The following is a 15,208-nucleotide window of genomic DNA, read 5'->3' as shown; positions in this document are numbered from 1 at the left end:
CTCGGGTAGAGGGCTTGGAAGCCCAGCCCTGTAGGGACCCATGGCCACCTCCAGGCGGCGCCCCAGTGCCTGATTATCCCGGGAGCCCGGCACTTCCACCACACAGGGGTGTGTCCGTGGGAGATTGCCAGGAAGCAGCTGGTGCCCATCCGGGTTCCTATAAAAGGGGCCGCCTCCCTCCAGTCATTAGTGGATGTCGGGTGGAAGAGGACAGAACTGGAGAGAGGACGGGAGGCGGTCAAGAGAGAAAGGCACAAAGGACTGTGTGGCCTGGACAGTGGGGGAATCGGTGCAAGAGGCACTGGGGTGTGAGCATGAATTGTATGGAAATATTGTAAATAAAGTGTGTGGTGGAACTTACGTTGTCCGTATGCCTGTGTCTGGGTCCCAGTTCACAATATATATATATACTGTATATATATATATATATCTATATATGTATATATATGTGTGTGTGTGTATATATTGTGGAATATGGCCCGGACACAGACAGGTAGACATCATTGAAGCACCAAACACACGTTTATTTACAACTATTTACACAGTGAAATACAGCACACAACCCACTTTCACCCCCAAAGTCCAGGCCTGTCACAATGCCTTCCTCTTTGGGTCCACCTCCACTCCCCTCCTCCAGAGCTCCGTCTTTCTTCCTTCCAACTCCAGCCATCAAATGGAGGCAGGTGGCCCTCTTATACCCACCCAGATGTGCTCCAGGTGCCTCCCAATGAGCGATTGCCAGCACTCCCTGGTGTGGCGGAAGTGCCAGCTGTGCACCCGGGAGCACTCCGGGTGTCCCTGGTCTTCTTCCCCCCAGCACTTCCGGGTGTGGCAGACGTGCTGAGGGCTAGGACTCCTCAGGCATCTGGGCACCCCCTGGCAGTGACCACAGGCCCCTATAGGGTTGAGCTTCTAAGCTCTGTTCCCGTGGTCTCCAAAGCCACCAGGGCGGTCGCCCCCTCGTGGTCTGGAGGAGGCATAATATATATGTGTGTGTGTGTGTATGTGTATATATATATATATATATATATATATATATATATATATATATATTATATAAAAAAATCCTGCGACGAGACGTGACTTTCTCAAAGAGACACTTTCACGTCCTATGAGATGAGACTGTGTGCCAAGAGATTTAACCACACCCGGGGCTGGAAGTAAAAGACATAGAGTAGATGACAAAGTAGAAAGTCGTAATGAGGTTCAAAAACGTTGGTACGATACACATGCAGAGCAGGTTAGGGATTATGAAAATACTAAAATTCGAAAATCTCAAAAAAATTATAGTAAAGATCGCATTAGCACAAACAAACGGAAATGATTACACGGTGAAATAACAGAACAATGAAGAGATTGAATATATTGTTCGGATTTAAACTTTAAGTCTCTGACTTAAGTATATATATATATATATATAGTAGGTAGAAATATGTTTAGAAATGAACGGCTTATGCAAAAATTTTAAAGAGAAGATGTTTTACTGGTCTTACTGGTAAACTCAGCACAGTAAGTGTCAGTTTAGGACCTGGTGAAACCTTTTCAAGATGATCTGATGAAGACGCTGTATATGTGGTAAAACTCCATCCATCCATTTTCAACTGTATATGCGCTTTTACTCTGCAAGGAGCCCATCCCAGATGCTCAGGGGGCACAGTAAGGCCTCTACCTGGATGGGATGGGTCCATTGCAGGTCACTCCCCTCATACTGGGCCAGCATAAAGTCACCAGTATGTCTAACTTGAAAGATGTTAGTGGAAAGTTAGAGGACATGCAGGTTCTTCACAGACAGGAGCTTATCGACTGGTGGTGCCAACCAGTAGACCAAAGTTGGTGAACGTTTCTGATCAATGCTTTTTGTAATTCCATTTGTTAATTGATGAACATGGAACAAGAGAAAGTTTAAAAGTAAATGAAATATCAGGAAGGCATAAATGTGCAGCTTCAGCGTGCATGACAGTGCAGGTCAGCCTCATGAGGAAGGGTTCAAGTCTCAACAAGCTGCTTTGTGTAAAAGGGTAGAGGGGCCTGAGGCGAAAACAAGCCGCCTGCTCGCTGGCTCGCGTCCCAGAAGACGAGTTTAATGGCGAACTTCATTCTTGGGCTGTGATGTCACGCTTAGTCCTTGTGCGCCTCAGTCAAGGCTGAGCAGTTCCGAATAAAAAGATGCCACAGGATTTATTGGATTCTACAGTGGGTTCAGAAAGTCTTCAGACCCCTTCTCTTTCTGCACCCTTTATCATGTTGGGTGTTTCTTTCTTTTGCCCATCTCAGTAGCCCATAACGACAAAGTGAAACCATCAAACACCCCATTGACACAAGCATTGAGACCCTTTACTTAGGGCTTCATTGAAGAACAGCCATTCCAGCACTGGAGTCTTCTTGAGTTTGATGCGACAAGCTTCACACACCTGGATTGGGGGATTTTCTGCCATTGTTCTCTGCAGGTCCTCTCAAGTTCTGTCAGGTTGGATGGAGACAATGGGTGGACAGCTCTGTTGTCAGGTCTCTCCAAAGAAGTTCACTTTGGTTCAAGTCTGGGCTCTGTCACCTACTGCACTTGGGTCCCAATCCAGGTGGATTTGTCATGTGGTGGGTTTGGCACCGTGCTATCAGTGCATGCTCCTAACACCCCCCACCCCCCCATCTGTCTCTGGGCTCTGGCTGGGCCACTCAAGAGCATTCCCAGAGTTGTCCCTAAAATTCATTCAACTCATCCCAATAACCCATAGTGACAAAGTGAAACCATGAAACACCCCATTGACACAATTCTTGAGACCCTTTACTCAGTAGCTAAGCTGAAGAACCTCTGGCAGTCATTCTAGCACTGGAGTTTCCTTTTTTCTGAGATCATAAGCTTTACCCACCTGGATTGGTGGATTTTCTGCCATTCTTCTCTGCAGATCCTCTCAAGCCCTGCCAGGTTGGATGGAGTCCATCGGTGGACAGCTCTATTGTCGGGTCTCTCTAGAGATGCTCAATTTGGTTCAAGTCCGGGCACTGGCTGGGTCACTCAAGCATTCCCCGAGTTGTCCCTAAAACTCCCCTGTGTTGTCTTTGCTTTGTCCTGTTGGAAGGTGAACCTTTGAACCCAGTCTGTGGTCCAGAGCACTCAGAGCAGGTTTTCATTTTGGGGTATCCCTGTACAGCAGTGACCAAAAGTGTTGAGGATGACCCAAGTGTTGGTTTTCACAAAGTTGGCTGCTTCAGTTGTTTTAGATCTTTGTGTCAGATGTTTCTATGGTGTGCTGAAGTAGAAATACAAGCAGTTCAGAAGTTTCAAAGGCTTTTATTGACAATTAAGTTTATGCGCAGAGTCAATATTTGCAGCGTTGGCCCTTCTTTCTTTATCAAGACCTCTGCAGCTCTCCCTAGCATGCTGTCCATCAACTTCTGGGCCAAATCCTGACTGATGGCAGCCCATTCTTGCAGAATCAGAATTGGTGGGTTTTTGTTTGTCTACCCACCTCTTGAGGATTGACCACAAGTTCTCAATGGGATTAAGGTCTGGGAAGTTTCCTCGCCATGGACCCCAAATTTTGATATTCTGTTCCCCAAGCCACTTAATTCTCACTTTTGCCTTATGGCCCGGTGCTCCATCATGTGGGTCACCAGACTGTTCTGGGACGAGAGGGAGAACTTGCTCTCGGAGGATGTTTTGGTCTGACTGTCCAGGAGCTCCCTGATGCAGGTCTGGGAGGAGACCCACCAGGACACCATCTCATCAGGAGAAGGCCCAGACCTGATTTTAATGTGGTGGGTGGTTTGATTGGCATACACACTACTGAGTCACATTAGGCGTTGCTGTGATGAAGTTCACACAGGTTGGATCAGCCTGGGAGTTCAGTTTCTGTCTTTTGATTTTTGGTGTGATGTTGAATGAGCCCCCAGTGGGTTGGTGATTTTGGTTTCCATTGACCAGTATCCTGGCCTGGGCCCTTTCTCTGCAAACTTTGCATGTTGTCCCCGTGTCTTTGTGGCTCTTCCTCCCAAAGAGCCTGCAGTGGCGACCTTACATTGGCCCCATAGGTGTGTGAGTGGGTGTATCTCGTGAGGGTTTCACCCATGTGGTAGGTTCTCACTATGTGCTCAGCACCGCCATGGAGAAGCACTTGGGTTATCCCTGCAGCCCTGAATGGATGGATGGGTTTTCGTATCTGAATCTTGGGACGCTTTTCCCTGGTTGGACACTATTATATAAATGTTCTGTCTCATATGATTTTCTTTTTTTTTTTTGTAATTTTTGTGGATACCTTAAGACGTCTTAAATTTCTGTTTCTAGACACCTGACCCTATTAAGAGTGCTGACCACCAGAAGCCTTCCTTTGTTGAAGCAGAAGGTCAAAGATCCCAGCTGCTGGCAGCCATTCGGGCTCAGAATGGAATATCGGGATTAAGAAAGGTAAGTGCAGAGTGGGCCGGTTGGAATTTGATTTGAAATTTAAAATCTCATTTTGTGCATAATTATTTTTGTTTTATAATATATTTCTTTCGACAGGCTCACTGACTTATCTATGCATCTCCATTTTTGAAACTCACTTTTTCCAGTGCAGGGTCCCAGAGGCTTGGGGGGGTAATTTTCTTATTGTCCATCCTTTGCTCAAAATAGGGATCCCCAACAAGTTAGAAAGTTTCATTTTGACCTGGTGTAGAGTCGTGTGAAAAAGTAAGTGCACCCCATGGACATTCTTGACTCATTCATCATGTCTGAGAAGGCAGGCAGTAGATCTTCATACCAACAGGGCCTACTGATAAAGGTGATGAGTTTGAACAAATGACACATCACACTGACACTGTGTGTTCCGTCTCGTCATTTAGATTTGTCACATGGAAAAAGTAAGTCCACCCCTCCATTAATCACCACCTTCAAATCCATCAGTTTAGAATCAGGGGTTCTAGATGAGGTGCCAAACATCAGACCCCCTTAGTGAGTCTGCAGGTGGGCCTGACTATTGAGGGTCTGCTGTTCTCTTTGCTATTGATGTGAGTGGTACCACCATGCCAAGATCACAAGAGCTCCCTAAGGCCCTCAGAGAGAGGGCTGTGGATGCCTCGGAGTCTTTCAAGGGATTTAAAAAGATCGTCAAATTATTTGAAGCCAGTCATTCCAGCTTAAGGAAAAATTGTCTACATGTGGCATAAATTTCCAACAGCTGATTATTTGGCTGGCCCAGCAAAATCAGTCCAAGAGCTGACTGTTTGATACTAAAAAAAGTCTCTCGAAAACCCCGAAATGTCATTGAGGGATCTTCAGGTAACTCTATCCAAAAACGGTGTCCACGTGCAGGCATCTACAGTCAGAAAAAGGTTGAACAAATGAGACCTGCAAGTGAGGAGTGCCAGAGAAAGCCAAAGAGAACATCAGAGCAAGACTGCAGTTAGCCATTGAATTTCTAGACAAAGACCAGGCCTTCTGGAACCACACGTGCAGATGAATCAAAGACAGAGTTGTCTGGCCACAGTAACAGTAGACATGTTTGGTGTGAACTGGTGACACCATTTCAGAAGAACCTTATACCAACTGTGAAGCCTTGTACTGGAAATGTGATGGTACCACAGGTCCTGGGCAGCTGGCACTTGTTGAGTCAACTCTGAACTCTGCATCCTATCAAAGTGTGCTTGAGGAGAATGTGAGGCCAGCCATCTGTGCACAAAGTGAAGTTGAACTGGACCATCGAACAGGATAATGATGCACATCCACCAAGGAATGGATGAAAAAGAAGAAGTGGAGGGTTATGGATGGACCAAGACAAAGCCCTGATTTGAATTCCAGTGAAACGTTGTGGGGGAATTAAAACTGGCAGAACCAGAAAAAAACCCACAAACATCTTGGAAGTGGAGGCATTTTTGTGATAGATAGATAGATAGATAGATATGAAAGGCACTATATGATAGATAGATAGAAAGATATGAAAGGCACTATATAATAGATAGATAGATAGATAGATATGAAGGTCACTATATAATAGATAGGAAAGGCACTACATAATAGATGGATAATTATATGAATTGGAAAGGCACTATATGAGAGATAGATGTGAATGGCATTATACAGTATGATAGATAAATAGATATTTTAGCATAGTTGGCAGGAATAGATAGATAGATAGGAAAGGTACTATATAATAGATATGAAAGGTACTATATATGATAGAAAGAAAGATAGATACGTAAGGCACTATATAATAGATAGATAGTTAGATGAATAGGAAAGGCACTATATAATAGATATGATAGACAGACAGTCAGTGGCTGTCTTTCGATCCAACGATGACGCCTTTAATCCATTTGTCCATCTCCATCACTCCCTCTCTTGTGTGTATGCTGGTGGAAGATCAGGCCAATTTAGGAAAAGCAGACCCAGGAGGCATGATGTTCAAGAGAATTTCCCCCCAGATGTAGTGGGTTGGTTTCAATGGTGATGTCTCGCTGTTCTCTTCTCCTGTTGCTGATGGGCCCGCTGTTGTTCAAAGTGATGGACTCCCTCAATTCTTGCCAATTTCCAAAGCACACAGTCCCCAGGAAGTGTCTCCAGGTGCATATGTAGAATGGAGCAGACCTTGAGAGTACACTTCAAGTAGTCCCCCTCCCCAGTGTTTCTTCGGCCCACCTTGAGGTCGCTATCCTTCAGCAAGTTCACCATACAGGACTCTCCAGGAAAGCCAAGACTCATCCATGCACATAACATAAGTGAACGAGTGGAAGACACGGCTGAGCAGCAAGACCTCAATGCTAGTTGATGAGCAGCATTCAAGAATTTTCATCTGTGGAACCCTGTCCTCCCAGGTGATATCCAGGATATTCTGGAGGCAGTGGATGTGGAAGGCTTCTGGTGTGCGGATTTGCTTGGCAGTAGCGAGTTCCAGGATTCACATCCATAAATAAATGACTAATAAATAAATGAATGAAAAATGGATTGGCACTATAAGAAAGAAAAAGAAAGAAAGAAAGAAAGAAAAGGTTTTATTTGTCCCCAGAAGGAAAATGTGGTCCAAAATGTCACCAAGTCGATGTCAGAGACGGGTGGGCAGTTATGCAAAATGTCTACACAAGTCATTTCTGCTAAAAGGGGCAATTTGAGCTTCTGAGGTCAGGGGTGGTCTTACGTTTTTCGCCCAGTAGACCATCACATCTCCTGATATTCCTGTTTAAAGAATGATTGAAATCACAAACCGTCCGTGTGTTTTTATTCCAGTCCTTTATATCCCCTTTGTCTGCGGGTCTGCGGTTTACCTCTTCAAATATGTTGAAAAACGTCGACTATTTCAATAAGGTGGATTCTTTTCACATGACTGTGGGTTCAAATCCCGGGTCCAGGGTTTTGTGTTGTTTATTTTTTTTTATTTCCGGTTGGTATGCCACTTTTCTTTGGACTCACACATTGGCAACAGTATGAGTGAGATTGGATGTGTATATGACTGGCACCTCTACCAGTCTGTGCCCGGTGCTCCTGGGATAGTGCGCAGTACCCTCAGACTCTGAATTGAGTTAAACACCTTTGCGAATGTGTGTCCTTTACAAAAAGCAAATCAAAAAAAGATTGTTCAATGAGAGGGAGGGCATGAGATTGTCAAGTAGATCGGACTGGTGGCAGCTGCTCTGCTGGCTCTGTACCAGTCTGTGGTAATAAAGTGTTAGCTGCATCTGAAGACAAAGTTGATGGTTTCCTGGTCAATCTACACCGATGTCCTTACTGATGGTCATTGAGCCTCTGGGATTATTGTGAGTGATGGAAAAGACCAGGAGACGACATCCCCTCCAGAACTGGGCACCTCTACGTTGGCTGATTATGAGTGTAGGTTGGCATGTATTTTGTCAATGGTGGTCTTTGGGAGCCAATCAGAATATCTAAAGAATACCCACAAAGAGAACATGCAGACTCCACACTGGGATTTGAACCCCATCTCCCAGTAACACTAATGACTGAGCCACCCTTGTGCAACATTAGATAAGTCATATAGCATGTAGTCGCCCAGCTGGTATTCCTTTCAACACTGGGCAACTACACATTGGTGAAATATAAGTGTGTATGTGGGCAAGTGCCCTGCCGTTAATGTCATGAAGAGGTAACCAGAATTTCAGAATACCCACAGGAATATCCCACAGGCTGGGATTTGTATCCCATCTCCTGGAACCATTAGGTAGCAACACTAATCATCGGACCACCCTCATGCAGTATTAGACCAAGTCATATCGCATGAAGCCGCTCAGACCAGGACTTGGCATCTCCACATTGGTGAACTATGAGTGTATGTGCGAATGTGTATCTAACGGGCACCCACCAGGAGAACATGCAGACTCTAGACAGATAGTAACCTGGCCAGGATTTGAACCCTGCCTCGTGGAATTGTCAGGTAGCAGTGCTGATTGCTAAGCCCCCCCAAGCCTTTACTATTACATAATGCATATAAAAGGTTCCCCACATGGAGTTTGCATGTTCTCCCCGTCTCCCCAGTGTGGGTGTCCTCCAGGTGCAGGTTGGGTGGATTGGTGATACTAAACTGGCCCTAATGTGTGGTTGTTGTTGTGTGTGTGTCTCTGTGCGTTTGCCCAGCGATGGACTGGCGCCCTGTGCAGGGTTTGTTGCGGCCTGTCCCCCTATGCTAGCTGGGATGGGCTCCAGCAGGCCCCCGCACACCCTCTTCAGGACTAAGTTGGTTAGCAAATGACATGACGTATACAAGGTAGCCACAGAACTAGCATCCCGTCCAGGACTGGGCACCTGCACTCTGGTCGGCTGTGACTGTGTGTGGGCCATTACTGTCACTTCAGTGAGAATAAACACAAGGAGAACAAGCCAGCTCCACCCAGACACTGACTGGACCAAGAGGAGCCCAGGGACGTGGAGGTGTCCCGCTGCAGCATTAGCCGCTGCGCCAGCGCGGTCCGTTGAGTGCATTCCAGTAAAAGAAGAACGTTTACCAGCTTTACATAAAAAAACTGGTTGTGCCTTTGCATCGCTTCAGTTGGGTTGACTGGCAGCCAAAATTCAAACTGTTATCACAGATCAAACAAACTCGGGAATATTCCACCCAAGGAAAACAAAAACGGCAAAGTCAGCTCGTCCTTTTCCTGTTCAGACAGGAGCTCTTCAAGTGGCGGCTAACATCTTTAGGTTGCGTCCCGTAGGCTGGTGGCACAGCGGGGTGAGGGGTTAGCTTGGGTTACGTGGTGTGGAGTGGCACAGCTCCAGAGTCCTCGATTCAAATCCCAGCCTGGCCATTGTCTGCGTGACGTCTGCATGTTCTGCCCGTGTTGGTATTTCGGGTTTTTCCTCTGGCTGCCCGGGTAAGTTCATCCCAAAAGCGTATGTTTGAGGTTCACTGGCAGCCCTTCATAGGCTCTCTCTGTATTAATAAATGGCATACCCTGTGACGCACTGGCAGTCATCCATGTTTGGCTGCTACCTGGCAGGCTTCGGTCTCCACGACCCTGAACTGAACTACGCAGGCCGGATAAAAGACGGAGGGATGGATGTTTGTGCAGTGAAACGTGAGCACATCTCGGACGGTGCAAGGCACCATAAACAAGTCTTTTTACCCCAGCTTTAAAACGCCAAGGTCATTACGGAGTTGGGATTCCAGCAATTCACTCCAAGCGATGTGGGAACGGCATGATAAGCCGGTATGAGGCAGTCGTGCATGGCATGTTGTTGGCGGTGGGCCACCTTTGAGCCTCCCATCACCACGCTGCACTTGAACTGCACAGTTGGGGGGGGCAGCACTCAGTGGGCTAATCTGGCTTCTTATTTACAGCACCTATAAAAAGTATTCACCCCGTGGAAGTTTTCACATTTTATTGATAGACAGTCTCCGCCCCCATGCGTTATCTGCAGGGGGATTAATTTTAGGACCTCACTGGAAACACAAATCCCTGAAATGAAATGAGCTAAATACAGTGCTGTGTAAAAGTTTGAGCCCCCCTGATGTAAATCACGGTATCGATTTATAGCCTGCTAAGCTTTTGAGGCAGCCACTTCATTTTAACGTATTTTATACCTTATGGAAAGAGCAACATTTCAGTAGCGAAATATGTTTTATTGGACCAGCAGAACCAATTTAATGAGCGTTATACAAAATGTGGGCGCCCCAAAGGAATAAGTCATTATCCAACCCGCTATATCCTAACACAGGGTCACGGGGGGTCTGCTGGAGCCAATCCCAGCCAGCACAGGGCACAAGGCAGGAACAAATCCCGGGCAGGGTGCCAGCCCACCACAGGGCGCACATACACACACACCAGGGACAACTTAGGATCGCCAATCCACCTGACCTGCATGTCTTTGGACTGTGGGAGGAAACCCACGCAGACACGGGGAGAACATGCAAACTCCACGCAGGGAGGACCCGGGAAGCGAACCCAGACGAGTCTCCTAACTGCGAGGCAGCAGCGCTACCCACTGTGCCACCCAAAGGAATAATCCCATCAATATTTAGTATTGCATAAATGTCAGCCTGAAGACGCCCCACTCCTATCGCCACCGACGAGTCCCCGAATTCTGGCTGCTGGTATTCTGGACCCTTCTTCCAGACAAAATGCCTCCAGTTTAGTCCGGTTTGATGGGGTCCAAGCGTGGACAGCCTGCTTTAAATCAATCCCTACATCAACAACATTTATTTCTACAGCACATTTTCATACACACAGTAGCTCAAAGTGCTTTACATAATAAAGAATAGAAAAATGAAAGACACAATAAGAAAATAAAATAAGTCAACATTAATTAACATCGAATAAGAGTAAGGTCCAATGGCCAGGGGGGACAGAAAAAACAAAAAAACTCCAGACGGCTGGAGAAAAACTAAAATCTGTAGGGATTCCAGACCATGAGACCGCCCAGTCCCCTCTGGGCATTCTACCTCACATAAATGAAACAGTCCTCTTTGGATTTAGGGTTCTCACGGAAGGGCTTGATGATGATGATGGTCACGTAGACTTCTGCCTTTTAATCCGTCCATCATTGTTGGAGCATCATGAAGCTTTGAGTAGGTGGAGGTGGCGCAGGCCACCACCACAAAGAAACCGGAAAAAGAAACAGAAAAGAGAGTAGGGTAGGGGCTAGGGGTCAGTCCGGAAGAAAAGAGAGTAGGGGTCAGTACGGACATGTTCATGTACATGTTCAGTGATGTTCAGGTCTGGGGACTGGGATGGCCATTCTAGAACATTGCACTTGTGCCTTTGTGTGAACTCCTTGGTAGATTGTGAACGGTGCTTTGGATTCATTGTCGTTGTGAAACATCCAACTTTGTGACTTGACTCTTGAACATTCTTGTCAAGAATCTGCTGATACTGGGAGGACTTCACACGGCCCTCCACTTTAACCAGGTTTCCAGTACCCGTGCTAGAACCTTAACATGATGGACCCGCCACCAAGTGTTACAGTAGGCAGCAAGTTCTTCTCCTGGAATGCTGGGTGTTTTTTGGTTCTCCATGCCTAGCACCTCTGGTTGTGACCTAATAACTCGACCTTAGTCTCATCTGTTGTGACAATGACGCTATGCCAGCACTTAACCCGACACAGACAGATGCAGGAGGCACACTTAAAAACAAATAAACGTTTCTATTTTTCTTTTCTTCTGCTTGTGGGCAACACCTTCCACAGTCCAAGAACTAAGCACACACAATCCCAATACTTTATTCTTCTTCTTCTTTTTCTTTCTCCTCCACTCCTCTCCGGCAAGCTTTGCCTCCCTCCTCCCGACTCTGTCTATCAGCGGTTAAGCGAGTTTCTCTCCCCTCGGTGGTTTCGTTTTGCCGATGTGCTGCCCCTCCGTTGTCTATCAGCAGCTAAGTGAGTTTGTCTTTCGTCGGCAGTTCGCTTTCTTTCAGCTTCATGCTGTAGTCTCGCACTTCTTTCTTCTTCCGACTCATTAACTTCGGGCCGCCTTGCCCTCTTTTTGAGCTTCACGCTGTAGCCTCGCAGACAGACCCACGTGTAGACGTTTATATATATAAGATATTGGGTCGTCACTCTGCTCTTTGGTGTCATTGTGTGTCCCACACTATGGACCAGAGAAGGCAAAAGTGGTCTGAGGAGATATCATAAGGAAAATGACAGGCAGGCACGTGAAAGTCAAAGGCTAGAAGACCACCTCCAAGCAGCTTGATGTTCCTGTGACAACATTTGGAAATTTAATGAAGGTCCGCGGTGCTGCATCTGCGTTGGCTACAGGGGACCTTCAATTTCTTCATGGTATTTGCCTGTTACATGCCCCGGGTTACACCACCTGATGTTAATAAACAGTGCAAGACACCCCCACCATTGCTATTGCCACATCATTTAGCGTCCATGTCGGCTGTTACTGGTTGTGCACCCCAGGATGTCCACACTCGCATCAGGAATCTCTGTCAGACACAACAAACTGCACTCCCTATGGGCCCATGGATTTTAATTAGTGCTGCTAGCTCAGCCATCTTGTTGACCAGCGAGTTTCCATTCCCCATTATCTCTGATCAAATAGATGGTTTCTATTTCCTGCACTTGTTCTCAAGCTTCGCCTTTACCTTCGCGCCGGCCCTGCATCCCCGATACCTGCTCCTTAGTTCTTCCGGAATGATCTGCACTCCACCAGGACATCTCTTCATTCGGAGTGCGAGCAGCGCTTCCTTCGTGTAAATGAATTCCCTGCCGGTCACTTATGTTGTAAAATGATCCACATCCATAGAGAACTGAAACTAAAGCACGGCACACGTACAGTTGTACACAGTCAATCGAGAAGGCACTATAGCTACGCTGTAAGAAAAGAAGAGAAAGAAAAAGACAGAAAGATAACGTAAGGCAGACGCCACTACTGGTTGGGCTGCCACTCACATCAGCACATGTACTGTATACCCACGTTCCTCCAGAACGCCACTCCACTGAGGAGCCAATCAAACTGGACATATCTGATGACATTTAGTGGCGTTTGCATTTTGTGCCAGTCAGGTTATGTGACACCAGCCAGTCATTTGCACTTTTCTCAACATAATCACGCCAGGCCTGGTGCTTCATTGCACTGTGGTTAAGATTGGGGTTGTGGGAGGAGTAATGACAACTTTCAGAAGGGCGTGTCTCGTAGTGGGTGTGTCCTGTGGTGGGCGTGTCATGTAGTACTGTGAGCCACAGCCAGAGCCACCTTGGGGTTTTTTGCTTTGTAAATCATGTGACATAAACATGGAATCTGATTGGCTCTTGAGCAGAGCTCCTGAGGTCTCACATGATCAGTCATGTGTTCAGAAAACAGAACGGAGTAGTTGCTAGGAAACAGCAAGGGGCAGGCTTTCCTGTGTCATGCAGTGGAAACGCACTGATGTGGCGCTTCAGTGTCTGTACAGGTGCAAAATATGAATAAATTAATTAATTAATAATAAATTAATTATTAGTTAATAATAAATAAATAATTTTAAAAATGCACTGTGCTCCTCGGCTGTGACATTGAACTGAATTGATTTTACTGGTGTGCGGCAGAATTCCTGCTTGAATGTGCCCTACGGTCCACTTTCGAGACCACCGCTGCGTAGATGTCTCAGCGCGCCTCCTCTCATTTCAGGACATTGGCTGTGAACGGAGTGACCGGTGTTCTTGTTTTGGTCAGTGTCTCTTCTAAAGCCCACTTGCACCAGGGTACTATCTGGGTACAGTCCTTCAAGTTGTGACATAAGAATGGAAAATTCATTTTACTATATTTTTTTTTTCTTTTGTTCTCTCAACAGATCTCTTCAACAGCATCTACAGAAATAAGCCATGTAAAGAATTTAGAAAATGTCCAGAATGCTGCAAATGGTCATTCCCCTTCCTTCCCAGCAGCGGAATTTTCACATTCCAAAGAAAAACAGGTTGACGCCATTCATGCGGACGCTGGTTCAAATCATCTTAAAAAGGTACAGGCCAAAACGTGACTTGGAGGGGGAAAACGGGCTCCAAGGGATTTGAATTCTCCGATATCGATCACAAGTAGCGTAAGCATGGTGGCACAGTAGTCCAGCTGCATCAGCTTGGGTTCAAATTCCAGCTTGTGTGCTGTCCATGTGGTGTTGGCACATTCTGCCCATCTCTACGCGGGATTTTCTGTGTGCCTCAGTTTTTCTGTCATAGCCATCTGTCATCTGTCACACTGGTGTCTTCAGTTTGGCTCAGTACAAGGGAGTCAGCCAGCTGGTGAACTGGCACCATTACATGATTTGAAGACTCTGCACTGACCCTTAATGGACATGTCAAGTGCAGGACTGGCACTGTTAGGTTCATTTGCAACACTAAATCAGTCTGATGTGAGTGACTGTGCCAGATCATGGCCTGGTGCTGTTAACTGAAGACTCTATGACAGAATTTTCCAGGTGATTGACTGACACCATTAGGTTAATTTAAGGCTGTAAATTAGCCTGGAATCAGTGAGTGTGTCAGGTGTTGGACTGGCGTTGCCATATTAATTGTCTAAACTGACCCATCATGAGTGTGCCAGGTAATGTTAATGAATGACTATTAATTGGCCTTATAGAAGTGAAAGTCCCAGGTGGTCACCTGGCACTTTCAGGTTAACTGGTGACTATTGATCAGCTCAACACAAGTAACTGTGCCAGGTGACAGACTTGCCACTTTTGGATCCTGTGCCAGGTAATGGGTTGCCATTGATTCAAAATTGGCCCGGCATGAGAGAGCCCATTGGCCCATGACCTGGCACAGTCAAGCTAATCAGAGAGTTGAAATTGGCCCATAGTGAGTGTGCCAGGTAGTGAGTGGTCTAATATCACTAATTGTTGACTGTTAATGGTATGAGTGAATTTTCCAGGTGTTTGACTGGCACTGCAAATTGGCCTGATATGAGGGAGTGTGCCAGGAGATGGACTGGTACCGTTAGTAACCATTAGGTTAATATCCATAAACTGTGGCTAAGATTAGGGTTGTGGGAGGAGTAATGACAATTATTGGGTGGGCGTGTCTTCTTGTGGGTGTGTCTTGGAGTACGTGTGGCATGTAGTGTCATGTAGCCTGGAGTGAATATGTGAGTCAAGTGCTGGACTGGCACTTTTAATAGGTTCATTTGCAACACTAAATCAGCCTGGCATGAGTGAGAGTGCCAGGTCATGGCCTGGTGCCTTTCATTGAAGGCTGGGTATTTAAGAATCTGCTTAGGGGATGGGCTGGCACCAAACCATCAAGTTAGGTGGTGACTCAAAACTGGCCCAGTATGAGTGAGCTCATCAACCCATGACATGGCATGATCAGGTAAATTGA

At 46.3% G+C, this 15,208-nt stretch overlaps 1 protein-coding gene across 1 annotated transcript in view; it reads left to right on the top strand.

Annotated features, from left to right (window-relative positions):
- LOC120516047 (protein cordon-bleu-like) overlaps window positions 1–15,208 on the top strand; it is a 90,743-nt gene that overhangs the window by 64,160 nt on the left and 11,375 nt on the right. The window contains exons 5-6 of the mRNA XM_039737482.1: window positions 4,283–4,402; window positions 13,690–13,857. Coding sequence (XP_039593416.1) covers window positions 4,283–4,402; window positions 13,690–13,857 — 288 coding nt within the window. The remainder of the gene's footprint in view (window positions 1–4,282; window positions 4,403–13,689; window positions 13,858–15,208) is intronic.

Source organism: Polypterus senegalus, chromosome 15, assembly GCF_016835505.1.
Source record: "Polypterus senegalus isolate Bchr_013 chromosome 15, ASM1683550v1, whole genome shotgun sequence".
Classification (NCBI taxonomy): Eukaryota; Metazoa; Chordata; class Cladistia; order Polypteriformes; family Polypteridae; genus Polypterus; species Polypterus senegalus.
The sequence above is the reverse complement of the archived record's forward strand: the minus strand, read 5'-3'. Positions and strand labels throughout refer to the sequence as shown.